Consider the following 27,672-nt stretch of genomic DNA (forward strand, 5'->3'; position numbering starts at 1 on the left):
TTCAGCTGGGATATTCCCTCCTGGATCCCTTCGGACCATTTCTGCTAGCCAATCCAATTTGTTCGCTCGGAGAAGGTGAATCCCGGGAGCTGGTCCTTTCCTTCTGTCCAGAGGAGAGCAAGTCGGTCAGTTGCTACATTCCCTTCTCACACTTTTAATGTTTTATAGTGAGGGTTTCTGGCTGGGGGGGGGGGAATTCTGGCTGCCGATCAGTTTCCGGTCGCAATTCAAAGTGTTGGTAATGACCTATAAAGCCCTACATGGCATTGGACCAGAATACCTTCGGGACCGTCTTCTGCCACACGAATCCCAGCGCCCGATAAGGTCCCACAGAGTTGGCCTTCTCCGGGTCCCGTCAACTAAACAATGTGGTCTGTCAGGCCCCAGCGGAAGAGCCTTCTCTGTGGTGGCCCCGGCCCTCTGGAATCAACTCCCCCCGGAGATTAGAACCGCCCCCACCCTCCTTGCCTTTTGTAAGTGGCTTAAGACCCACCTATATCGCCAGGCATGGGGGAATTGAGACATCTCCCCCAGGTGTATATAGTTTTATGTATGATATGCTTGTGTTGTATGTTTTTTAAATAATGGGCTTTTAGATATTTTCTTTTAAATATTAGATTTGTTAACTGTACACTGTTTTATTATTGTTGTGAGCCCCCCCCCCCGAGTCTGAGGAGAGGGGGGGCATACAAATCTAATTAAATAAAGAAAGAAAGAAAGAAAGAAAAAAAGAAAGAAAGAAAGAAAGAAAGAAAGAAAGAAAGAAAGACCCACCTATGTCGCCAGGCATGGGGGAACTGAGATATCCCCTAGGCTTATTCAGTTTATGCATGGTATGATTGTGTTGTATGGTTCCAATGTTGGTTTTAGAATGTTTTTAATATTAGATTTGCTACACTGTCACTATTTTGTTGTGAGCCGCCCCGAGTCTGCGGAGAGGGGTAGCATACAATTCTAATAAATTAAATTAAATTAAATTAAATTAATTCTGGGAGTTGAAGTCCACACCTCATAAAGGGGAGAAAGTTGAGACACACTCATCTATAGAGTCCAACTCAGTGGTGTGTTTCTATTCTGTCCCCAGTTACGGATGTATCACAAACACACGGCTGGAACTAAGTTTGTTTAATTAATGAACCGCTGCTAATAACTGGCTTAGCAGTGGCAAACACACGAATCAAAAGAAACAATCCTTTTGTTCCTGTATGTGCAAAGTAACCCTTGAATAACAATGCCTTCCTCACTCTTCCCCCTGAAATTTCTCTCCCAGTATTTTGAAATCCTAGAGATACGGACAGAGAAGGCCACGCTGACTCTTACACTGACCGGCAGGGGGGTAATCACATCCATCGCATGCTCGCTGGAAGAAGATGTGTTGAATATGGGGTATGTGGTCGCCAAGGAAACTGCGACATCTGTCTTCAAGGTACCGTCTGCTTTCCAAGGAAGTCAAGAACATTACTTTTTTTAATTAATTTTTTCTCCATGTTCAATATACAACTTCATATACCTTCAACACAACTTAATATGCATATTGTATTTTTCGGAGTATAAGGCGAACCTTAGTTTTTGGGGAGGAAAATAGGGAAAAGAATCTGCTTACCAGGTATTCATCTGGCTAGCGTCCTTAGTCTGGTCAGCTTCAGCACATTATTTATTTATTTATGTATTTATTTATGTATTTATTTATGTATTTATTTATGTATTTATGTATTTATTTATGTATTATTATTATTATTATTATTATTATTATTATTATTATCATCATGCCCTCATCACCTCGAGGTTCGATTACTGCAACGCTCTCTACATGGGGCTACCTCTGAAAAATGTTCGGAAACTTCAGATCGTGTAGAACGCAGCCGCGAGAGCCATCGTGGGGCTTCCAAGATTCGCCCACGTTTCTTCAACACTCCGTGGCGTGCATTGGCTGCCGATCAGTTTCCGGTCACAATTCAAAGTGTTGGTTATGACCTTTAAAGCCCTACATGGCAATGGACCAGATTACCTCTGGAACCGCCTGCTACCGCATGAATCCCAGCGACCGATAAGGTCCCACAGAGTTGGCCTTCTCTGGGTCCCGTCGACTAAACAATGTCGTTTGGCGGGCCCCAGGGGAAGAGCCTTCTCTGTGGCGGCCCCGGCCCTCTGGAACCAACTCCCCCTGGAGATTAGAACTGCCCCCACCCTTTCGTAAACTACTCAAGACTCATTTATACCGCTAGGCATGGGGGAGTTGAGATAGCTCTTCCCCCTAGGCCATTACAAGCTATGCATGGTAAGTTTGTGTGTATGTTTGGTTTTATAATAGGGGTTTTTAGTTGTTTTTATTATTGGATTTTACATGTTGTGTTTATTATTGTTGTTAGCCACCCCGAGTCTGCGGAGAGGGGCGGCATACAAATCCAATAAATTATTATTGTTATTATTATTATTAATTATACTTGTATGCCGCCCCTCTCTGGGGAACTGGGGTGGTTCACAACTTAAGTGTATAAATCTAATAGTTAAAATATAGACTAAAACCCCTTAATCTAAAAAACAGTCAATTTACTCAATGACACCCATACATAACAATTAATGGTCAGAATAAAAGGGGGGACATATACTAGTTGCCCCATGCCTGGTGACATAGATGGGTCTTAAGGCTTTTGCAGAAGGTGAGGAGGGTGGGGGCAGTACGAGTCTCTGGAGGTAGCTGATTCCAGAGGGCTGTGGCCACCACAGAGAAGGCTCTTCCCCTAGGCCCTGCCAAGCAACATTGTCTGGTCCCGTAAGTAATCCCCTGGTTAAAGAGCTTAAAAAATTATTCTGAGAGAATAAAAATGAAAGAGTTTGCAAGCCAGTAAGAGCTGGGAACAGCATTAGCACCTGGAAAAAAACAGAGACTTATGGCTTGGAAAACATTCTTCTTTGTTGGCACCTGGTTAGGGCTGGAAAGAAACATTTGGAGCAAGTAAAACAATGAATTAAAAAACCCTACAAAGATAGGATTTGGAATACATTCTTGGCAGAGAGTAACAATGAAAGAGCTTGCAAGCCGGTAAGAGCTGGGGACATTGTTAACATCTGGGTAGGGTTGGAGAGAAACATTTGGAACAAATAGAGAATGAAAAAAAAAATCAAAGACAGAGTTTGGAAAACATTCTTGGCAGAATGTAACAATGAAAGAGTTTGCAAGCCAGTAAGAGCTGGGAACATTGTTAGCACCTGGTTAGGGCTGGAAAGAAACTTACTCAGAGCAAGTTAGAGTAATGAAACAAACCCTGCAAAAACTTAGGGCTTGGAAAACATTCTTCACAGAGAGAAACAATGAAAGAGCCTGCAAGGTAAGAGCTGTGAAGATCATTAGCACCTAGTTAGGGCTAGGGGGGGAAAAACTACATTCAGAGTATAAGATGCACTCTAATTATCAGTCTCTATTGGGGAGGAAAACAGTGTGTCTTATACACCAAAAAATATGGTATATCATTTTTCAAGTACAATAAACTAGATCACATTCCAATTTTGCTTTATGTGGTTTCCAATGATATTATCTTTCAATTAGATCTTCTTCACTATTAATAATAATTATAACAATGCTATATAGCAGTGACTTTCAACCTTTTTTGAGCCGTGGCACATTTTTTACATTTATGAAACCCTGGGGCACATTGAGAGGGCAGGGTGGGGGGGTGGGTGCTAAAAAAAAGTTTGGACAAAAAAATTCTCTCTCTCTTTCTCCCTTTTGCATTATTTCTCTCTCCCTCCCTCTTTCTCTCCCTCTTTCTCTCTCTCTCTCTCCATCCCTCTTTCTCTTCCTTCCTTCCTTCCTTCCTCTCTTTTTTGCTCTCTCTCTCCCTCCCTCCCTCTATGTCTTTCTCTCTCTCTCCTTCCCTCCCTCTGTTTCTCTCTCTCTCTCTTGCTTTCTTTCTCTCTCTCTTGCTTTCTTTCTCTCTCTTGTTCTCTTTATCTCTTGCTTTCTTTCTCTCTCTCTCTCTTGCTTTCTTTCTTTCTCTCTCTGAGCTTCACGGCACACCTGACCATGTCTCATGGCACACTAGTGTGCCCCGGCACACTGGTTGAAAAACACTGCTATATAGTCTAATAACAAAATCTAAGAAAAAAGGAAAGAAAAAAGAAAATACACAAATAGTCATATTGTTATTCGCTAGCATCCATACTCGTCAGAAATCTTTCAATAAGTTCTATCAACCTCATGAGTTATTCACATTATAACCAACATAGACAGCAGTGATAGCTTAAAAGATTATATTTTCTTCCACCGGTTAATTTATAACTTCATTTAGTAGAGCCAATCCTTCAAATCAGGAATAGCATACATTTTATAAGCTCTAATTAGCAATACAAAGTTTTTTTTTTAAAAGCTTCATAAAATTAAATTTACAACACTCAATAGTTTTTTTTAGCAATGCTGTTTTGGTTTTTCCATCTGTACTCTGAGACATAGGAAAAACAGCAATATTAGGGGTAATTTTAGGACGATGGGTTCTTTTGCAGATCGAGAACCTTTCTCCGTTGGCCTTGAAATATTCTATCGTCTTGGACTCTCTTTCTCCAGACAGATACAAAGAGCTGCAGAATTTCCCCCCATTCCTTAACACTCCAAGAGAAAAACACATAGTCGGTAAGGTTGTGCTGCTTCATGGTTACGATTCATATGATTTGACCAAATTCTCCTCATTCCAGTTACGTGAAAGTGGCAGGGCAAATTTCATAGGAAAACATTGCAATAATTGTTTCCATCCATCCATCCATCCATCTATTTACCTATCATCTATGTTTATCTGCCACTCAGTCTATCTGTCTATTATTATTATTTATGAGATTTATATGCCCCCCCTCTCCCTGGACTCACCACCATCTAGCTACCCCTCTATTTATTTAGCTACCTACTTATGCCTATATCTACGTATCCGCCTGCCTCTCTCTCTCCTATCGATCTTATCTACCTTCTCTTTCTCTCTTTTTCTGTGTCTCTGTCTCTCTGTCTATCTATCTATCTATCTTTCTCTCATTCTCTCTATCTATCTATCCTATTCACCTTCTCTCTCTCTCTCAATCTATATCTATTTTTATCTATCTATCTATCTATCTATCTCTCTATCTATCTATCTTAAGCTCCCTATCTATCTATCTATCTCTCTATCTCTCTATCTATCTATCTATCTATTTTTCTTTCTGTCTCTCTCTCTCTCTCTCTCTATCTATCTATCTTACGCTCCCTATCTATCTATCTATCTATCTATCTATTTTTCTATCTATCTATCTCTCTCTCTCTCTATCTATCTATCTATCTATCTATCTTACGCTCCCTATCTATCTATCTATCTATCTATCTATCTATCTATCTATCTTATCCACCTTCTCTCTCTATCTATCTATCTATCTATCTATCTATCTTACTATCTTTCTCTATCTAGCTTATCTACCTTCTGTCTCTCTTTCTTTCTCTATCTATCATCTATATCTGTCTGTCTGTCTGTCTTATCTACCTTCTCTCTCTTCTCTCTCTCTTGCCATCCCTTTACTTATTTAGCTAACTACTTAATGTCTATATGTGTTTGCCTGCCTGCCTGCCTGCCTCATGCGACTAATTGCATGGACCGGTTACAGCTCACTTTTTTCCAGCACTGTTAGTAACTTCAAGCAGTCACTAACTGAAGGGTTGTAAATCGAGGGCTACCTGTATGTAACACCGGTTAAGTTAGCCGGAGTCTCAGGCATTTTTTAGAAGCTAATAAGCAAGGGATTCAAATAACGCACAATGCAAACAAATCATGATTGGGATTCTTAAGAGGGATGGGCACCCTGATTAGTTGAGCACCAAATGTTCTTTCTTGAGTTCACCTGGTTAATATCCTGGTTTTTCTACTCATTCTTGGATTTCCAGCAGTGCTGTGGGAAGGACACAGTCTCTTTCCTACTGGCCTTTTGGCCGATTCCTTTCCCAGGTACGCAAAACTACAGTGGGCTGAGTGTCTTCAGTATCTTCCCGATGCAAGGCTTCATCGGAGTTGGGAAGTCTCAGGAATTCACCGTCACCTTCAGCCCTGATCACGAGAGCTTGTATTACGCCGACCGCATCCAGATCTTGCTTTTTGACAAGGTGAGCTTTCATATATACTGCTCAAAACAAAATAAAGGGAACACTCGAAGAACACCTCCTAGATCTTAATGAAATGTTCTCGTTGAATACTTTGCTCTGTACAAAGTGGGAATGTGCACCACAGCAGGTGAAATGGATTGTCAATCAATGCTGCTTCCTAAGTGGAGAGTTTGATTTCACAGAGGTTTGATTTATTTGGAGTTATATTGTATTGTTTAAGTGTTCCCTTTATTTTTTTGAGCAGTGTATATTATTCTATTGCTGTCTATATAAAGGGGCGGGAGATAGTAAATGTTATGGCCCAGGGGGGTAGGCCCATATTATTATTATTATTATTATTATTATTATTATTATTATTATTATTATCATTAATTGATAATGATAATATATTAATGATAATACTTGGATCTGCACACATCATACGAAAATACCACACAATCCTAGACGCTTGGGAAGTGTTTGACTTGTGATATTGTGATACAAAAGGAGTCCTGACCCCCAGATTGAGAACCACCGGTCTAAATCTATCCATCTTTCTTTCTTTCTTTCTTTCTTTCTTTCTTTCTTTCTTTCTTTCTTTCTTTCTTCCTTCCTTCCTTCCTTCCTTCCTTTCTCTCTTTCTCTCTCTTTCTTTCTCTACTCTCCTTTTCTCTCTTTCTCTCTCTTTCCTTCCTTTCTTTGTTTCTTTTCTTTCTCTTTCTTTCCTTCCTTCCTTCCTTTCTTTCTCAAAATGTGTACAAGATAATGGATATGGTATAACCATAAACAAAGGCAAGTAGGTTTAGGTACATTTGGACGGTAGGCAACAAGAATAATGCAGGCAAGTAATGTAGAAGCTTTTTGGAAACCTCGAGCTGTTTGCAACCTTTTGCAGGAAATCATCCGCGTGATAGAACTGAAAGGGGCAGCCAGGAACCACATCATGTACGTGGAAGGCGGCGAGCCGCTGGACGTGCCCTTTGAATCGCTGGCGGTGCTCACCCCCATAAGCGAAGAAGCCACCAAAGCAGGTGAAGCAACTTTGAAGAGGGCTAAACCCGGTTTATCTTTGGCTTGGAAACTTCACGGGGCAGAGGATGGGAAGGAACGCCAAAGAATACCCAAGGAGATCTGTATCCGATCTACCCTGCAAGGTGGTCATAATTTGCCTTTAGCACCCCAGGAAGAGATAATGGTGATAATCAATAAAATCTCAACGGGCAGAGGCAATGCACTGATGATGTTGCCTAGCTTGGTAATGAAACGTCTGCAGGAAAACCACCAAGCCCAGAGAGCATAAAAGACCCTACACTCTCCCTCCTCCTCTTCCTCTTCTTCCTCCTCCTCTTTTTTCTCCTCTCCACAAACCCCACTCCCTTCTAGCACTGATGACATTGCATAAAAGACCCTACACTCTCCCTCCTCTTCTTCCTCTTCCTCTTCCTCCTCCTCCTCCTTTCCACAAATCCCACTCCGTTCTAGCACTGATGAGGTTGCCTAGCTTGGTAATGAAACGTCTCCAGGAAAACCATCAAGCTCAGTAATGAAACGTCTCTGAGTCCTCAGAGAGGGGGGGCATATAAATCCAATCAATCAATCAGTCAATCAATCAATCTTCAAGGAAACAACCAAGCACAGAGAGCAGCAAGGACCCCATAGTCCTCCTCCTCCTCCCTTCTCTTCTCCTCAAACCTCACTCCCTTCTAGCATTCTAGTTTGGTAATGAAACGTCTACAAGGAAGCAACCAAGCTCAGAGAGCACAAACGACTCCATAGAGGCATTTCATTTTCAAATGGAATCCCCAAACTTTCTGTGCCCCAATGAATTGTGATTTTGGGCACCCAAAGCTGGATTTTCACCTCTTTAGCCCTGATGTGTGTTGCTTGCTATCGCTTGCAGTGTAGGCTCAAGGTCAACCAAGAGCAACTCAACTGACAGATGCAACAGGGTCGTTCATTTTACCTAAAGGAAGGGAAATATTTTAGGTAAATGTTAATTTCTTTAATATTTATCTATGCTGCTAGGGGAATCCTGATTCATGGTTGTCTCAAAGGTGCTTCAAAATTTAATTTAATTGCTTTATAAACCGTCCAAGTCCTTCTGGACTCTGCCAATTGGACTATCTTTGCTTGAAGGCATTTCACTTCTCATCTCAGAAGCTTCTTCTGTTCTGAATGAAGGCTGGAAGAAGGGAAGGAACCATTCAGTCAGAAGCGAAGAAGCTTCCTAGATGAGAAGCAAAACGTCTTCAAGCAAAAACAAAAGAAGCCCAGTGTGGTTTTTGGAAAAACACAACACAACAACACGTATCTTTGGGGCAATCCTGACCTGGATTAACCGAGAATCTCCGCAGACGTCGATTAGCGCTTTATTTTTTTTTTAAAAAAAATCATTTTAAAAATGTTCTTCCTTCTACCCATCAAAATCGCATTGCAGCCGAAGTAGAGAAAGCCACTAACTGCATCCTGGTCAGCTTGAAGTGTGTGCAAACGGAGACCTTTGTGATCCCAGCCGTGCGGGAGTTGAAAGTCGGAGCCATACGGACGGCTCAGTTTGCATCAAAGAAGGTGTGACAGTTTTTGGAGTAGTGGGGAGCAGAGTGGGGGTACATTTATCAATGCTAATCGTGGAATTTAGGAAAGGACTTGGTCTAGAAGTCTTGCCTCCCATTGCAACTTTTCCTTTTTTTTCTTTCCTTTCTTTCTCTTTTTTCCTTTCTTCCTCTCTCTCTCTCTTTTTTCCTTCCTTTGTTCCTTCCCTTCCATCGTTCTTTTTCTTTCTCTCTCTTTCTCTTTCTTTGTCCCTCTCTCTCTTTCTCCATCCCTCCCTCTTTCTTTTCTTTCTTTCTTTCTATCTTTCTTTTCTCTTTCTCTCTTTCTTTCTTCTTTCCTACTTCCTTCCTTCCTTCCTTCATTTCTTTCTTTCTTTCTTTCTTCCCTTTCTTCCTTTTCTTTCTTCCCTTTATCTCTCCCCCTCACTCTCTCCCTCTTTCCTTCTTTCCTTCCTTCCTTCCTTCTTTCTTTCTTTCTCTCTTTTTTGCAGAGCGTGGAATTCACCTGGGAAAGCTTGCAGGTTTTGCAGCTGAAAGGATTCAGCGTGGAGCCTGTCAAAGGAATGGTGGAACGTGGGCAGACCAAATCCATCATCGTTTCGTGGGTGCCTCCTGCTGGCTCAGATGTAGGTTGGCACAGCTTTTCTTTTATTTTTTATTATTTCATTTTATTTGTTTTATTTGTTTCATTCATTTCATTCATTTCATTTCACTTATTTATTTCATTTATTTATTTTATTTGTCAAACATGTATAGGATAAGATAGTAGTAGCTTGTATAAACAAACCATAAATAAATTAAAAAGTAATGATAAAATAGAACAATAGGACAGTAAGGCAGGGATGGTAGGCACAGTGGTGCACTTATGTACGTCCCTTACTGACCTCTTAGAAACGGGGAGAAGTCGACTATAGACAATGTAAGGTTAAAGTTTTTGGGGAAGAAACCGCAGAGTCAGGTAGTGCATTCCAGCCGTTGATCACTCTATTGCTGAAGTCGTATTTTCTGCAGTCGAGTTTAAGAGCCGTTTACATTGAGTTTGAATCTATTACGTGCTCGTGTGTTGCTGCAGTTGAAGGCGAAGTAGTCATTAACAGGAAGGATATTTTGGTATAAGATTTCATGAACTACATTTAGATTGGCACATTTAGGTTTCCACTGCTTCAAAGTCTTATTTCAATCAAGGTCATTCGCTGGCATTCTCTCCTTCCCTTTGAAGACTTGCCATCATCCCCGTTTTCAACCTCGGCAACCTTAAAAATGGGTGGATTTCGATTCAATTAATATAATATGTGCTTAACAGTGTACTGTAAATGAGTTTGCATCTTAAGCTCCTAATTTCTACCCCTGTGGTCCAACTATTGATAAAATAAGCAGTCCAAAGTACAAAATAATTCCATTTACAGTGGTACCTCTACCTACAAACACCTCTATTTACGAACTTTTCTAGATAAGAACTGGGTGTTCAAGATTTTTTTTTGCCTCTTCTCAAGAACCTTTTCCACTTACAAACCTGAGCCTCCGAAACTGTAACCGGAAAAGGCGGGGAGGTCTCTGTGGGGCCTCTCTAGGAATTTGAGCCAGGGTGGCGCAGCAGGTAGAGTGCTGTACTGCAGGCCACTGAAGCTGACTATAGATCTGAAGGTCAGCGGTTCAAATCTCATCACCGGCTCAAGGTTGACTCAGCCTTCCATCCTTCCAAGGTGTGTAAAATGAGGATCCAGATTGTGGGGGCAATAGCCTAGCTCTGTTAAAAAGTGCTATTGCTAACATGTTGTCAGCGCCCTGAGTCTAAGGAGAAGGGCGGCATGAAAATCAAATCAATCAATCAATCAATCTCCTGGGAGGAAACAGGACCGGAAAAGGTGGGGAAAAGCCTCTGTGGGGCCTCTCTAGGAATCTCCTGGGAGGAAATGGGGCCTCCACCCTCCCTGAGGTTTCCCCAATCGCACGCATTATTTGCTTTTGCATTGATTCCTATGGGAAAAATTGCTTCTTCTTACAAACTTTTCTACTTAAGAACCCGGTCATGGAACAAATTAAGTTCCTAAGTAGAAGTACCACTGTATATGCATTTTCGCCCAACATTTTAGTTTGCTTTTGGAAATGTCCACCACATTTCCAAGAGGTGGTGGTATGTGCCTTTCTCTTGTCTTGTCCCGCAGCCCAATCAGCCCATCACTGGATCAGCCACACTGATTGTGAAAGGGGATGTGAAGGAAGTTTACGGCGTCTACTTTATGGGCCGGATCGTGACCAAAGAAACTCCAAACTGAATGAAACTTCCCAGGAGGAGGCTCCAATGGAGGCTGGCCATCTCAACGATGTCCTGAAAACGCCGCCTGAAACACGGGAGGTTTAAACTCAAAATAGAATTTCCGATTTTATACCTCTAGAACGCTTTAAGGCCAAACATTATCTGCGACTCCTCCCTCCCCTTTCCACCCCTCTCGCCTCCTGAACATGCAGATAAAGCTTCAAGCTGGATTGGAGAAATTGCTTTTCCGTTCGTTTATTTTTCTCTTTGTTGGTAAATAAAATTGGCCTTCCTGGTAATGCTTGAATTTGTTACTTTTTGGGGTGAGAAAGGGCTGAAGGGAGGAGAAATGCCATCTAAGAACTTGTGTGTGTGTGTGTGTGCGCGCGCGTATGTATGTATCATCTTTTTTTAATCCCTTGCAGGGTGGAGTCTGGGCAACGGAATGGAGCTAGCAGATCGTTAACTGGCCGGGTACTTTTCCTGAACACCAGTACGGAGTTTTGTTCAGTGGATATATTTCCTGTTTATTTATTTGTTTATTTTTTCAAGTACATATTGGTGGTATACAAAGATATAATAATATTCATATATATGATACTAGTAAAAAAAAAAGAAACATAAGGACAGGGGACAGAAGCCACTCTGGTGCACTTATGCACGCCCCTTACTGACCTCTTAGGAATTGGGAGAGGTCGACTGTGGATAGTCTAAGGATAAAGTTTTGGGGGTTAGGTGATGATACTACAGAGTCTGGTAGTAAGTTCCATGCATCAACTACTCGGTTGCTAAAGTCATATTTCTTGTAGTCGAGTCTAGAGCGGTTTACATTAAGTTTGTATCTTGTGTGCTCGTGGGTTGTTGTGGTTGAAGCTGAAGTAGTCATTGACAGGAAGGACGTTGTAGCAGATGATTTTAATGTGCACACACAGAAATGTTTAGATTGAGATCAGTTGTGAATAACTACTCAGCCACACATAGATCTACTAATTTGAATTAAAGTTTATTTAGAGAAATAACATATTCAGATAAACAGTCTAAAGCCATACACAAAAGTCAGAATAACAATCCAAATATTACCAAGCAGGTAGTCTTGCCAGTTGTCTTTGTCATAATCAGCAAGCAGAGATATCAAGCCTAAATACATTTTAACTATGATACATGACTACAATACAGAGTGATTGCAGAGCTATTGCAGAGCAAACCGTTGAATAACCAATAACAGTGTGTAGCCAGACAAAGAGAAAGCAAAGAGGGATTCCAAAGAGATAAGCTATGAACTCTACCTCCCCCTTGTGGCGGTCTGCAATACCTGCAGCCAATATATTGCCAACTCAACAGAGTTATGGACAGAGTTCTAACAAAACTCACAGCCTCCTGATTATGAGGTCAGAGCTCCACCTCTAGGCCATTACACCACTCCTTGTGTGTGTGTGTGTGTAGGTGACTAGCGAATTTTGAGAGTTGTAGTCCACTCATCTTAAAGCTGATAAACTCTTGCCAATAAGCCATGGGTTTGTAGACTATGATGGCTTGTTTTCAGCAGGAGTCACCCAGGGTCCAACCACATTCTCTAGCAAAAAGAAGGTTGTGTGTGTTGCTTTGACAAGAGTTCTTCCCCTCTCCCAGTTGTTCCAGACCTTTTGCATCTCCACCGAGAGCAACTAATGATTGTTTAACTTTGCTGGCTGATCCGGTGGGACATTTCCCTCCAAGGGACTAGACCCATGAGATTAGCTCTCCGGAATAATTGCAGATTTTGGATGAGGCTATCAAAGGCCATAATTATATACTCGGAACAGCCTCTACTCTCAGTGACATGGCCTCTGCAATGCATACAAATAACTCCAGCAGGCCAGCACATTACAATTAATGTGCAAAAAATGGGATGATTTATTTGGTTTCAACGCAAAGGTTTTGCAGGCTTTCTTGCTCATAACCAGCCCATTTGAGTCCAGCCAACTCTTTTGCTCAGAATACATGAATGTCCTTGAGATATTTTCAGATCTGAATAGGTTCTTATGTCACTGGCACTTTATGTCATTTATAGCCACCACGGTTGGGCTAAGAAGCTGGTATGTGTTACATAAAACCCAGTAAGTTATTGTTAGCTCGCATTAAGCAAACAACCTTTACGTTGAAATCCATCTGGCAGGGTCTGAGAGGTTTCTGTTTTTCTTTCTTTCTTTCTTTATTTCTTTCTCTCTCTCTCTCTCTCTCTTCCTTCCTTCCTATCTCTCTCTCCCTCCCTTCCTTCCTTCCCTTCCATCTATCTTTCTTTTTTTCTTTCTTTTTCTCTTTTTCCTTCCTTCCTCTCTTTCTCTTTTCCTTCCTTCCTTCCTCCCTTTCTTTCTCTCTCTCTTTCTTCTGGATATGGATCTTTCTTTTCGTAATGTCTTTCAGCTTTATTCCTCCTTGCAGGGTCGCTGAGAACTTTTAAGTCGTGAGAGAACACACAGTGGTCTGATTAGATTCGTTTATTAGGAATCCGCAGCTTGCAACAAAGTAAAAATTTCATTGTAACATGTAATCCCCACGTGGCTCGGGTTTCCCTTTTTTAAAGGGCTCGGGTCTAGGAGGCGGTTTTGACAGCCGTTTGTACTTTCCTGCATGCGGCTTAACCAATCACTTTACATTTTATACAATAGGTCTACGGAAAGGGGCGGCATACAAATCTAATAAATAAAAAATAAATAATAATTTGAATAATGATTGACACAACCATATACATGGATACAGAACACCCTTCCCCTCATAGGTTAGAACAACCTGTCAATCATTCAGCCAGATGACATAATCGTCCAATCGGATCGGACACTGTCGTTCCCAGCTTGACCTGCGCAGTTCAGTTGTTCCTTCGATGTCTACTGGGGAGGTCGGCTCGCTGCCTGCTTTGCGGTTCTTTGCAGGCCCGGCCAACTCGGCCTGTGCCAGAGAGTTCCGTGTCGAGTGGGCAATACCAACGCCGGCCACCTGGAGCTCGCTGCTCCCTTCGCTGGAGTTCCACAGTGATAAAGGTAGGACATCTAAGTTTTCTCAGTTTTGCTGGGTGTCGCTGTTTCCTGCGAGAATTGGAGAGTTAATGTCTTTATTTCGTGCATGTTGGTAATTGTTTCTTTCTAGTCTTTATCGGGGGTGATTGATGTGCCTCCTCCACTCTCGTCCATCATCTAATGTAATTGTGTATGTTTTTATGCCCTCCTTATGAATGATTGTTCCCGGTTGCCAGTTCTGGCCCCCATCAAAGTTTTTTGCGTAAACTTTGTCTTCGACTTCAAAGGCTCTTTCTGGGTTTTTAAAAATTCTTTCTGTTGGTGTTAAATATATTGGATTGATGCGATCCAGGCTGGCCCATGAGTAGTTCAGCTGGGCTTTTGTTGCTTATGGCACTGGGTATGATGTGTTGCAGAAGTAAGAACTGGTCAATTTTATTTTGCCAATCCACCCCCTGTAATTCGGTTGAGGGCTTCTTTGGTAGTTCTTACCATCTGTTCCGTTTGGCCGTTGGTGGCTGGCGAGAAGGGGGGTATCAAGGCATGCCTAATGCCTAGTTCTCCTAAAAACAGTTCCATTTGCCTAGACGTGAATTGTGGGCCATTGTCGGAGACAATGACATCAGGGTAAATATGTGTAGAGAACAGTCTGTGCAACGCTTTTACGGTTGTTGCAGTTGTTGTTGAATTCATCAGGATCACTTCTAGCCATTTGGAGGCTACAACTACAACTACAACTATTAAGAAAGTCTGAGCGAGGAATTGTCCTGCAAAGTCTATGTGAAGTCTTGACCATGGTCCTCTAGGTGTTTCCCACTCTGAGGGTGAAGTCTTTGGTGGGTTTAGTCGGGACTGTTGACACAGTGTGCATGTAGCTACCCATTTTTCAATATCGAGGTCCAGCCCTGGCCACCACAGGTGACTTCTCGCTAAGCTCTTCATTTTAACCATCCACGGATGACCCTTATGTAATGTGTGCAAAACTCTCTCTCTCTCAAGGCTGGTGGAATCACTACTCTTTCTCCCCATAAAATGCAATCTCTCATTATTGAGAGTTCTAGTTGTTTCCCTTTGTAGTGTGCTAATTCTTCGTGGAGTGTATGTTCCCCCCACCCCTTGAGTATGAAATTGGTTAGAGTTCTTAATGCTTTGTCTTTTGGGGTTTCTCTTGCTACTTCCTCAGCTGTGACAATGGGGCTATTGTCCAGCTCCATTAACAAGACATCTGCCACCGGGGCAGGGTCGCTGAGGATTTGGGGCTCTGGGCAGCAGCTTAATGCATCTGCATGGCCAATTCCCCCCCCCCCCCCGGTGTTTTAGTGAATAATTGTAACTCACCATGAAAATGGCCCATCTCGTCATTCTGGGGGAGAGAAATGCTGGAGTTGGTTTATTTTCTACGAAATAATAATAATAATAATAATAATAATAATAATAATAATAATAATAATTTATTGGATTTGTATGCCGCCCCTCTCCGTAGAAAATGCCTAGCAGGGATTTATGGTCTGTTATTAATTCAAATGCCCTGCCACAAAGGTAGTCGTGAATTTTTTTAACTCCCACTACAGCTGCTAGCACTTCCTTGTCTATCTGGCTGTAATTTCTCTCTGCCCCCAGCAAAGTTCTCGAAAAGAAGGCTATAGGAGCCTCGGTGCCATTGGGAAAAACATGGGCCAGAACTGCCCCTACCCCATAAGGTGAGGCATTGCAAGTGTGTCTTAGAAGCAATGTCACATTGTATTGAACAATTACACTCCGTCATGAAAGAAGGTTTTTTTATTTGCTTAAATGCAAGCCTTTTCTGGTCTTCCCATTTCCAGTCCGCTCCTTTCTGTAACAGTCTTTGGAGGGATTCCGCCGCCGTGGCTTTCTGTTTTAAAAAAACAGAATAAAAATTTAATAGCCCCAAAAACGCCTGTAGGTCAGTTTTGTTTTGCGGTTCCGGTGCTTCCTTTATTGCCTGCACCTTTTCCTCGGTCGGGTGAATTCCAGCAGCATCTATTCTAAAGCCGAGGAACTCTACGCTCGGAACTCCCCAAGAACAGTTATCTGCTCTCAACCGGAAACCCTTTTCTTGAAATTTTTTAAGCACGGCTCATATTCTAGAGTCTAGTTGTGCTTTTGAGTCCCCTGATATTAATACGTCATCGAAATATGGGACGACGTTATGGCAGGCCATTTGGTAGCCGTTCCATGAGGCTTTGAAATATCCAAGGGGCTACCGACATGCCAAATTGGAGCCTCGTGCATTTAAAAGCTCCCCTATGGGTGGCAATTGTCTGGGCCAATGCTGTATTTTCATCCACAGGCAATTGTTGGTATGCCTGGCCTAAGTCCAATTTGGCAAAAAAAATTCCGTGTCCGAGAGAATGCAACAAATGTTGCACAATTGGTATGGGGTATGCGTTGTGTTGGAGGGCTTTATTAAGAGTTGACTTGTAATCTGTGCATACTCTGACTGACCCATCAGCTTTAATGGGGGTGACTATCGGGGTCTCCCACGGGGCATAATCGACTGGAATTAAAATGCCCTGAGTGATGAGTTTATCGAGTTGGGCATCAAGTTTGGGCAAGATGGGCAATGGCACTCTCCTGGGCTTTAGGCATACCGGTGGCATGTTTGGGTCTAGTGCAAATGAAATAGGGGGCCCTTTATATGTACCCAACCCCTCTGCAAATACTTCTGGGAATTCTTTAACAAAATCTGCTTCCTCAATATTGTCAATCTTTTGGACCCCCGTAACTTCAATGTTCAAGGGTTCCATCCATTCTCTGCCCAGCAATGTATGTTTTGCTCCATTTACTACAATTAATGGCAGTTTGTGCCCCTTGTTCTTGAACGCTATTGGCACTACTACTCTCCCTAGGATTGGAATGCCGTTCCCTTGAAAATCCCGTACAATCATTGGCAGTGGGTCTAGGCTGCTCTTTTCAAGTGATGGCATGTACAGCTTAATTTTATGCCAAGGTATAATGGTATATTTTGACCCTGTGTCTAACTTCACCTCACAAGGTTTGAGTGGGATTTAGTTTGAGTGGGATGGAGATTTTGGTGGCCCTGTTTGGCCCGGTGTAATTTACTGTGGTTTGTGTCCCTTGTGGTTCTGTCTGGTCATCGGGAAAATTTTCTTGGCCCGTTTGGTGTTGGGTGGTTCGGCCGGTACCCGGCAGCAAAGGTTGGACGTTGGCCTCTGGGCTGTGGGGTGAAGTCATCCCGTAGGGTGGCTCGGCAAGCTATGGAGATGTGTCCCCATTTATTGCAGCTGCGGCAGATGGAGTCTCTGTACGGGCACCTTGCTCTTGGGTGGGGTCCTCTGCAACCTTCACACTGGATGGCTGTTCGGATGTCTTGGCTGCCGGTGGACGAGATTTGTAGGCAGGCCGAATCTGCTCTGGATCTGGAATCTCTGGATCCAATGGTGCCGATGTCTCTGCTGTCTCGATTGTGAGGATATTTGTTGCCGTAGAGGTTCTCTTGACTTCGCTTGTTGCCTGTTTGGAGACTTCCACAGCTTGGGCTTGTTTTAGGGCATCCTGTAGAGTGGCATCAGCTTTTCCCATACTGATTAATTTCTCATACCCAAGATTAGGTGGTCAACTATTCTGTCTTCTGGGTGTTTATATTTGCATTTCGTGAGGAGCATTCTCAGGTGCGTGGCGAATTGGTTTATTGATTCACCTTCAGCCTGTTTTGAGCACTCAAATTTGTGGCAGTATACTCTCGGCGGCTTCATAGGTTTGAAGTGGTTTGCCTGCTTTTCGGTGATCGTGGCCCATGGTGCCGTCCGCACCGGTACTGGATCTGTGAGAATTTTTGTTAGCTTGTACATGAGTTTGCTACAACGGTTAAGGAAGATTGCTCTCTTGACTTTGTCACTAGCATCTTCGGAGCTGGATGCCTCCGAGAAGTTCTCGAATTTCTCCGTATAGGTGTCCCAGGATTCTTGCTCTGGGTCGAAGAAATCCTGCGCTTGAGCTACTAATTTGGGTTCCATGACTTCGTCTTGGGTTCGTTACTTCCTCATCGCCACTTTTAAGTCGTGAGAGAACACGCAGTGGTCTGGTTAGATTCGTTTATTAGGAATCCGCAGCTTGCAACAAAGTAAACATTTCGTTGTAACATGTAACCCCCACGCGGCTCCGGTTTCCCTTTTTTAAAGGGCTCGGGTCAAGGAGGTGGCTTTGACAACCGTTTCTACTCCCCCCCCCCCGCGCAGCTTAATCAATCACTTTAAGCTATATACAACAGGTAATTTGAATAATGATTGACACAACCGTATACATGGATACAGAACAAAGATGATGGTTCCTCCTGTACTAAGAAGACTTCCTGATGCTCCTAATTCCCGATCCGAAAAAGCTCCCACAACGATGGGAAACCTTTGCCTATGGTTTTGAGCAAGGAAGCCTGGAGGCCACGGATTGGGCCGCTAGAGAAAAGGTCCTGCGAGGAAATAGAGGCTGTTTGCAGCTACAGGTATACACACCCTTGGCTTTCTTCACTCCTAAAAAAAGCCTGTTAGTGCATGAAAATTCTTCCCTTTGTTGGAAAGAAACCACTGAAGCAGATTCTCCTGCCACAGATCAAGAATTGGGTGAGAAGGGAGAAACAAATTATTTCCTTCCTTCCTCCTTTTCTGCCTCCCTCCCTTCCTTCCTTCCTTTCTTCCTTCCTCTCTCCTTTCCTCCCTCCCTCCCTCCTTTTCTCCTCCCTTCTTTTCTCTCCTCCCTTACATCCTCATTTTCTTCCTTCCTCCCTTTCTTCCTTCCTTTCTTCCTCCCTCCCTCTCTCGTTCCCTTCCTTCCACCTTTTCTCTCCTCCCTCACTTCCTTCTTTTCTCCCTCCGTCCCTCCGTCCCACTGTCCCTCCCTCCCTTTCTTCCTCCCTCCCTTTCTTCCTTCCTTCCTTCCTTCATTCCTGTTTGCTACTGGTTACCTTTGCACTGTGGTTTCTGAATCCTCACATTGCACTTAAAACAAGTGAGGCTTTAACCTATTCTCTACACACTGCCACAGTCCCATTTCTGGCATTTTAATCTCGGTGTTGTTTTTTTAAAAAACCATAGGACACTCCTGCCACCCTCAAAAGCTTTTGAATTTAATTTTAGAACGTCCTGAGAGGTTAAAAAGTTAGCACTGCTGTGGCAAGAACCGGGATAGAAAAATGGCCATGGCGTCACCATGATACGATGAGAACCAGACTGGCCTCTGTTGGCCAAAATAATCCCCCTCCCCCCCCAAAAAACCCCCCAGGATCTGGTAGCAATTAATAAAGGCATTTTATTAAGACGCAGAAGGTTTCATCCCACGCCCGACAAATTGTGCCTGTTGTGAAAGCTTCATAATAATTTTAGGCACCTCCCTGAGACTCCATCCAGCTGGTGGGACAGGTTTTAAAAGTGGTGGCAAACATCTGGGAGCAGGCGGCCAGTATGTTCCATAGCAGTGAGAAAAACACATCTGTCTATCTAGAGGTGACAAAACCCAGATGTAAAAATAATAATAATAATAATAATAATAATAATAATAATAATAATATTATTATTATTATTATTATTATTATTATTATTATTATTATTATTAATTAGATTTGTATGCCGCCCCTCTCCGAAGACTCGGAATGGCTATAAACTGTATTAATCAATTGCATATAAATTAAACAATTGCATATAAACAGCTGCCCCTTGTCTCTTCTCCTTCGCCTCGTCTCGTGATATTAATACTTCCAATTTCTCAACGACTACCGTAAGTAGCGAATGAAACAGGATAGGAATAATCCAGTTCAGTTGTCCGCCAAGGATATCTGATCCTGCTTTGCCCTGTGGTTACCCGGGAGGATCGTAAACTTGTCAATTGAAAACAAAACCAGTGAGATTAATAGCTCTGATAAATTGCCAGTTTTTTGTTTGATGACAAACTTCCTCCATAGGTATCAACTTGGCTAAATAAAAATAGTGTCTCGGGCTTCGTTTCTTTCTGTTAATTTTTTGCTTTCGTCTTTAGTTTCCTAGCATTGATAGTTTATCTGGTTTATTTTATTTTTTATTTATTGCATTTGTTTTGTCACGTACATATTGGTGGTATACAAAGATATAATATTTATATACATGATACTAGTAAAAGAGAAACATTAGGACAGGGGAGGGAAGGCACGCTGGTGCACTTATGCACGCCCCTTACTGACCTCTTAGGAATCGGGAGAGGTCAACAGTGGAGAATCTAAGGGTAAAGCTTTGTGATACTACACAGTCTGGTAGTGAGATCCATGCATCAACTACTCGGTTCCTAAAGTCGTATTTCCAGCAGTCGAGTTTTGAGCGGTTTACTTTAGGTTCGTATCTGTTGTGTGCTTGTATGTTGTTGTGGTTAAAGCTGAAGTAGTCGTTGACAGGAAGGACATTGTAGCAGATGATTTTATGGGCTGTGCTTAGGTTGTGTTTAAGATGGCGTAGTTCTAAGCTTTCTTTTTTTTAAAAAAATTAAAATGATCTTTATTAAGTTTCTACATATAAAAAACAATCTAAACAAACAAAACATACAAAGAAAAAAAAATGAAAGAAAGTAGACAAATCAGCTTATAAACTTATAGAAGACATAAATCGTTCAGTTTCAGGAGTGTTCAATATATGCACATAGTTATTTGCTTATCATCAATTAATATTTTCTTTCACTACATACATATATTTATTTGTTATATAGAAGATATAATCTGTCAACCATATTGTTGACTATCACTATCAAGCGACCTAATATTGAGTATTTGTGTCTAGTGTGTGGAATTGTGTGTTTGTTTTCTTTAGTTCTGTATATTATATTGTATTCATTTTGGGTATTTCTGAAATACTCAGAAATACTCAGAAATATCCTCAGTTCTAAGCTTTCTAAACCCAGGAACTTCTAAGTAACTCCTAAGTAACTCCTAAGTAACTTCTTTTTTTCCGCCCAATGTTGCATTGTAGGGATTTTTTTAAAAAAAAAGTGAGGAAAACTATTCCAGAGAATTAATGAATGAATCAAAACTACAAAAAAGGAAATTTCCTACAATTTCTTATTACATTGGTAAGCGGTAAGAATCCGTCCCTAGGATTCTTGGATGCTTTCTGAGTTGGGTGGTTTTCTCGTAGACGTTTCGTTACCAAACTAGTTACCATAATCAGTGTTTCTCAAACAGCGATCCGGAATCGGTTATCTCTGTTTCCCACTTCCGATGGGAAATCCCCCTCCTGTTCCCAATGATTAATGGCTTCATTAATTAACTGAGCTGATATTATTAACCCTTTAAGTGGACACATTGGGATCTATCACTCAGAAGACACTTCCCTTCCTTAGTCACTCATCACCTGCTTGAATGGCCTTCGGCACCCACAAATTTTTATTTGACATTTCCCTAGAAACGCTTGTTTCATAACTTTTGGAAGAAATTTCAGGAATCTTCAATCTGAGTAGTATTGTGTTAGCAAAAACTTCAGAAGAAAAGGATTTAGGGGTAGTGATTTCTGACAGTCTCAAAATGGGTGAACAGTGCAGTCAGGCGGTAGGGAAAGGAAGTAGAATGCTTGGCTGCATAGCTAGAGGTATAACAAGCAGGAAGAGGGAGATTGTGATCCTGCTGTATAGAGCGGTGGTGAGACCACAATTGGAATACTGTGTCCGGTTCTGGAGACCTCATCTACAAAAAGAGATGGATCAAATTGAACAGGTCGAAAGACGGGCTACAAAAATGGTGGAAGGTGTTCAGCATCAAACTTATCAGGAAAGACTTCATGAACTCGATGTGTATAGTCTTGAAGACAGAAGGGAAAGTGGGGACATGATTGAAACATTTAAATACATTAAAGGGTTAAATGAGGTTAAGGGGAGAAGAGTTTTTAATGGGAAAGTGAACCCAAGAACAAGGGGGCACAATCTGAGGTTAGTTGGGGGAAAGATCAGAAGGAACGTGAGAAAATATTATTTGACTGAAAGAGTCGTAGATGCTTGGAACAAACTTCCAGCAGACATGGTTGGTCAATCCACAGAAACTGAATTTAAACATGCCTGGGATAAGCATACTATATCCATCCTAAGATAAAATACAGGAAATAGTATAAGGGCAGACTAGATGGACCATGAGGTCTCTTTCTGCCGTCAATCTTCTATGTTTCTATGCTGGAAGAAATGTAAGCGTTTCCTTTCCTCCACTCAGAACATCAGAAAAAAGACACCATTTAAAGAATAGAAATAGAAGCATGGAGATAAAACTTGTGGGAACTTGTGCCTGGAAGAGGCTGATGTGAAGGAGCTGGTAGAATTTCTATTCGCTAAGAAAATTCAGGTCACCTCCAGTTTCACAAGCGAAAGGTATAAATAGTCAACACCTCGTACCCGTAATGGATAGATGTGAATCAGCGCTCTTTAATGACATAATCCAGGTAATATTTACCTACAGTCATGGGTTCCTTTTCCTGCTATTGTAGTTTCTGTTGATCAAACATCTTGCTCATATTTTATACACGAGGGTTAGCCGGAAAGGGAGGTTATAAGGCACTTAGCTGTTTTCGGGGAATGTTCGTGGGGAAAGTTGGTATTACTATCGTGTAGCGGGAAGCCAGCGGAAGAGAACGAGCAGTGCCCGTGGGTGGAAACTAAACAAGGAGAGAAGCAACTTAGAACTAAGGAGAAATTTCCTGAGAGTCAGAACGGTTGATCATTGCCTCCAGAAGTTGTGAATGACCCAACACTGGAAGTTTTTAAGCAGATGTTGGATAACCATCTGTCTGAAGTGGTGTAGGGTCTCCTGCCTAAGCAGGGGGCTGGAATAGAAGACTTAATAATAATAATTGGATTTGTATGCCGCCCCTCTCCGTAGACTCGGGGCGGCTAACAACAATAATAAACACAACATGTACAATCCAATAATAAAAAACAACTAAAAACCCCTATTATAAAACCAAACATACACACAAACATACCATGCATAACTTGTAATGGCCTAGGGGGAAGAGCTATTTCAACTCCCCCTTGCCTGGTGGTATAAATGAGTCTTGAGTAGTTTACAGAAGGCAAGGAGGGTGGGGGCAGTTCTAATCTCCCGGGGGGAGTTGGTTCCAGAGGGCCGGGGCCGCCACAGAGAAGGCTCTTCCCCTGGGACCCGCCAAACGACATTGTTTGGTCGACGGGACCCGGAGAAGGCCAACTCTGTGGGACCTTATCGGTCGCTGGAATTCATGCAGTAGCAGGCGGTTCCAGAGGTAAACTGGTCCATTGCCATGTAGGGCTTTAAAGGTCATGACCAACACTTTGAATTGTGACCGGAAACTGATCGGCAGCCAATGCAAGCCACGGAGTGTTGAAGAAATGTGGGCGAATCTTGGAAGCCCCACGATGGCTCTCGCGGCTGCGTTCTGCACGATCTGAAGTTTCCGAACACTTTTCAAAGGTTGCCCCATGTAGAGAGCGTTGCAAGGTCCCTTCCAACTCTGTTGTTATTATTATTATATTGTTGTTGTTAGTAGAGGCAGTCCTCGGCTTACAACAGTTTGCTTTAGCGAGTGTTTGAAGTAAACGTGACTTACAACCATTTTTCATACTTATGACCGTTGCAGCATCCGAATTCAGGCACTTGGCAATGGACTTATATTTATGACATTTGCAGTTTGCTGGGGTCAAGTGATCTCCTTTTGCGACCTTCCGACCAGCAAAGTCAACCAGATTCATGTAACAACCATGTTACTTAACAACAGCAGTGATTCACTTAACAACTGGTCATAAAGTGGGGGTGAGGGGAATCACCTAAACACTCTGTCGCTTAGGAACAGAAACTTTGGGCTCAATTGAGGACGCAAGTCGAGGACCAGCTGTAGTTCCAAGCCAGGGAAGGGCTGCAATTATTTTTCCTACCACACTGTGGGCGGGGCTTATTCTGTGGGTGGGTGTGGCTTGCCAGCCATGTGACCAGGTGGGAGTGGCTTGAAAATCATGTGACTAGGGGGGTGGCTTACAGGTCATGTGACTAGTTTAAAGGTGGCTAACTTGACGTCACTCATGTCAAGGGTTTGGGTTAGGGTGCGTGGCCTCCCCTCGCCTCAAAAAGGTACAACTTCCCTCTCTATTTACTATTACTGAACATCCAAAATATACTCTTTAATTCTATGTATACATGCCGTATGTACACACACACATGCACACACAGCTCTTCTAAAATTATACACATTCAACTTCATTTACTGCGATAGGAAAAACACACCCAGAGCCTAGAAGGGGGGGGAAAGAAAAAAAATTCAGAATTTTTCTACTGGTTCTGCATACTTTATCGTACCCGTAGGACCCCATCACTGTAAATCCAAGCTAGAAAACACTGCCTGGCATAATTTTAATCTCAAGCCACTCCTCTGCTGAAGGATGACTTCATGAGGACTAGAACGTTGGCGTCTCGACCAATTCAACCAAACTTCGAAAGTTGTTTTTCACGTCTGACTCACCTTGATTTCTTCTGTTAGAATATGCCCCAAATCTGAAATTTCCAAAATGAAAAAAAAAAAGGATAATATTCTAAATGACCATCTGGCGAGAAAAAAGAGCCCACACCTTTCCCCCTCTTGTTTATTTTAGAGAGATCTAAATGCGTTTGGCTTTTGCGCTGCTCCTGGTAACAGCTCATGAATGTTTTCTCTTGTGTGTACCTTTTCATAAGTCATTAACTTTCCCATCAGTCTCTAAACAGAGCCAGAGGTCTTCTTCACCTGTCTCACAATCTCACAGAAATCTCTCTCTTGCTGCCCAATGAATAATCGAGATTAGAAACTCAACCCGTATGGGTCACTCACAGACCTCCATTTAGGAGCTCAAAGTAACAGCCAGTCCAAAAACCGGCAACCGGCACAGCTTAGAAACATAGAAAATTGACGGCAGAAAAAGACCTCATGGTCCATCTAGTCTGCCCTTATACTATTCCCTACATTTTATCTTAGGATGGATATATGTTTATCCCAGGCATGTTTCAATTCAGTTACTGTGGATTTACCAACCAGGTCTGCTGGAAGTTTGTTCCAAGCATCTACTACTCTTTTGGTAAAATAATATTTTCTCACGTTGCTTCTGATCTTTCCCCCAACTAACTTCGGATTGTGCCCCCTTGTTCTTGGGTTCACTTTCCTATTGAAAAGACTTCCCTCCTGAACCTTATTTAACCCTTTAACATATTTCAGTGTTTCAATCAGGTCCCCCCTTTCCCTTCTTTCCTCCAGACTCTACAGATTGAGTTCACAAAGTCTTTCCTGATCAGTTTTATGCTTCAGACCTTCCACCATTTTTGAGGCCCGTCTTTGGACCCGCTCAATTTCATCCATATCTTTTTTTAGGTGAGGTCTCCAGAACTGGACACAGTATTCCAAATGGGGTCAAACCAGTGCTCCTACAGCGGGATCAGCTTGGGAATTGAACTGGGATAGAATCGGAATGCTTCAATCAGGAATTAAACAGAAATATTGGAGAGGTTATTGTTTCATTTATTGCATCATAGGGTGTTGCACATCAGGACAACTAGACACAAGGATATTTTCACCCCACCCCACCTCACATGCCATTGCTCTGCTCAACAGACTTATTCCCACAAGACTGTCAAAGCTATCTAGCAAAGCTGTATGTTGTTATTCTTTTCCCCATCTTTCCTATTGCCTACTCCGGTTTACATTGTTTATTTAGTATCCTAATGTGATTTATGTTGATTACTTATTTAGTATCCTATGTCTATCACTAAGTGGTGTATCTTATGATTTAAGAGGCACATAACAACATGAGCCGAGGTGGCGCAGCAGGTAGAGTGCTGTACTGCAGGCCACTGAAGCTGACTTGTAGATCTGTAGGTCAGCGGTTCAAATCTCATCACCGGCTTAGGTTTGACTCAGCCTTCCATCCTTCTGAGATGGGTAAAATGAGGACCCAGATTGTGGGGGCAATAGCCTAGCTCTGTTAAAAAAAGTGCTATTGCTAACATGTTGTAAGCCGCCCTGAGTCTAAGGAGACGGGCGGCATAAAAATTGAATAAATAAATAAATAAATAAGAAGAGCCCTGCTGAATCAGGCCAAAGCCCATCGAGTCCAGCATTCTGTGTCCCACAGTGACTCACTAATTGTCCTGGGGATCTTGAGCAGAAAGAGAAGGCAAGACCCCCCCCCCTTTCCCTCGGCCCCCAACAAATGGGACCTAAGGGAACCCTGCCTGCCTCAACCAACATAGAGGCGGCACATGGACATCCATTTCAATCACCATCTTTGATACATTTGGCATCCATGAATCTTTCTCATCCTGCCTTGAAGCTCTCCAGGCTGACAGCTGTCACCACCTCTTCTGGAAATGAATTCCATCAACCAAGGACCTCTGGGTGAAGAAATATTCCCCTTTATTTGTCCTCACTTTCTTATCTATGAGCTTTAGGGGGTGCAGCTAGCAGTTAGCAGAAAGAACCTGCAGTGCTGTACTCTAATTATTACCCTAAGTATTCCAGAATTAATAGAATAATCAACTTTTCACAAAAACAGAGGTATTTTTGCCTTCCCCCAGTCCCCAGATACCTTTTGTTTTTTCCAGCTCTGCAGAATTTGGGTTTCATGCTTGAATTGCAGGTAGAACGAAGATAAGCCTTTCCACCCTCTCCCCTCCTTCTCCAAAAAGTCAGGCACAGGTATACCTACATTAACAAAAAAAATAAGGGGAAGAAGGAGTATTAGCATTGTTTGCTTCTTACTTGACAAAGAAATAAAGGTGAGATAAAAATAATAATAAATGAAGCTCAGAATGATGGCAGCACACATTTTTTCCTATGTTTAATAGTGCCTTCTTACATATTTTACATTTCTTTTGCTCTGTTTAAGATCCTGAAGAAGGAGATAACACAAAAGAGGAATGTCAATCATCTCTTTTTAGAACCCACAATGCGATTTATGGAAATCTGCACTTTTATACCATTCCCTGCTCAGAGAAAATGCTAAAACCCGTCAGCAGACTGGTGGACGTTTTAATGGAATCTTTATCTATCTATCTATCTATCTATCTATCTATCTATCTATCTATCTATCTGTCTGTCTATCTGTCTATCTGTCTATCTGTCTATCTGTCTATCTGTCTATCTGTCTATCTGTCTATCTGTCTATCTGTCTATCTACCTGTTTATTGGACTTGTATGCTGCCCCTCTCCATGGACTCGGAGCGGCTCACAACATATCCTAACACAATATACAATCACACATCTAAAATCCAATTCATATAAATAACCGATATAACCACCCACCCAAGGTAATTTTAACAGAAAAGAGGGACAAACGGATTAGAAATGGGTGAAAAGGATATGGGATAAATGTCAAATGTAGAAATCTTTTTTTTTAAATTGAATATATTTTTTTTAAAGGCAAATCCTAGTTCCTGTTCAGCCACAAAGAAACATCACTCTGCCCAGATCTGGCACGTGCCTACCAGGCCTCGATTTCCCCATTTCCTCACTTTTGTAAGACTCCCGAGCAGCCAAACAGGTTTTTGGAGGGAATTATTGAAACCTAGGAAAACAGTTTATTGCCGTGTATTTTTCCATTGCGCGTCACTGAACTCCCGACTTCTTTTCCGCTCCAACCCACACTCAGATCTGTGCCGGTCCCTTGAAAAGCGCAACCAGATTATAAAATAACAGAATTCTAGGAGCTTGGAAGTCTAAAATAACAGCCGCATACTTTCTGAAACACACAAGAATTGCCTCCCTCCTAATTTTATTCCCCCTTTTCAAAAAAAGAGAACCAGAAACAAAAGGT

The 27,672-nt window shown here is 42.2% G+C and overlaps 1 protein-coding gene across 5 annotated transcripts in view; it reads left to right on the top strand.

The window, feature by feature from the left end:
- Positions 1 to 13,772, top strand: part of CFAP74 (cilia and flagella associated protein 74) — a 79,017-nt gene extending 65,245 nt beyond the window's left edge. For 2 of the 5 annotated variants that reach the window (XM_070759124.1, XM_070759125.1), the window contains exons 32-39: positions 6 to 125; positions 1,271 to 1,426; positions 4,501 to 4,627; positions 5,955 to 6,109; positions 6,984 to 7,119; positions 8,526 to 8,656; positions 9,132 to 9,266; positions 10,806 to 11,196. In XM_070759124.1, coding sequence (XP_070615225.1) covers positions 6 to 125; positions 1,271 to 1,426; positions 4,501 to 4,627; positions 5,955 to 6,109; positions 6,984 to 7,119; positions 8,526 to 8,656; positions 9,132 to 9,266; positions 10,806 to 10,916 — 1,071 coding nt within the window. In that variant the 3' untranslated portion in view covers positions 10,917 to 11,196. Of the gene's footprint in view, positions 1 to 5; positions 126 to 1,270; positions 1,427 to 4,500; positions 4,628 to 5,954; positions 6,110 to 6,983; positions 7,120 to 8,525; positions 8,657 to 9,131; positions 9,267 to 10,805; positions 11,197 to 11,322; positions 11,391 to 13,655 lie in introns of those variants that run through there. The other 3 variants (XR_011559713.1, XR_011559714.1, XR_011559715.1) reach the window with 3 other exon arrangements.
- Positions 13,773 to 27,672: the final 13,900 nt, after the last annotated feature.

Source organism: Erythrolamprus reginae, chromosome 8 (assembly GCF_031021105.1).
Source record: "Erythrolamprus reginae isolate rEryReg1 chromosome 8, rEryReg1.hap1, whole genome shotgun sequence".
In the NCBI taxonomy this organism is placed as follows: Eukaryota; Metazoa; Chordata; class Lepidosauria; order Squamata; family Dipsadidae; genus Erythrolamprus; species Erythrolamprus reginae.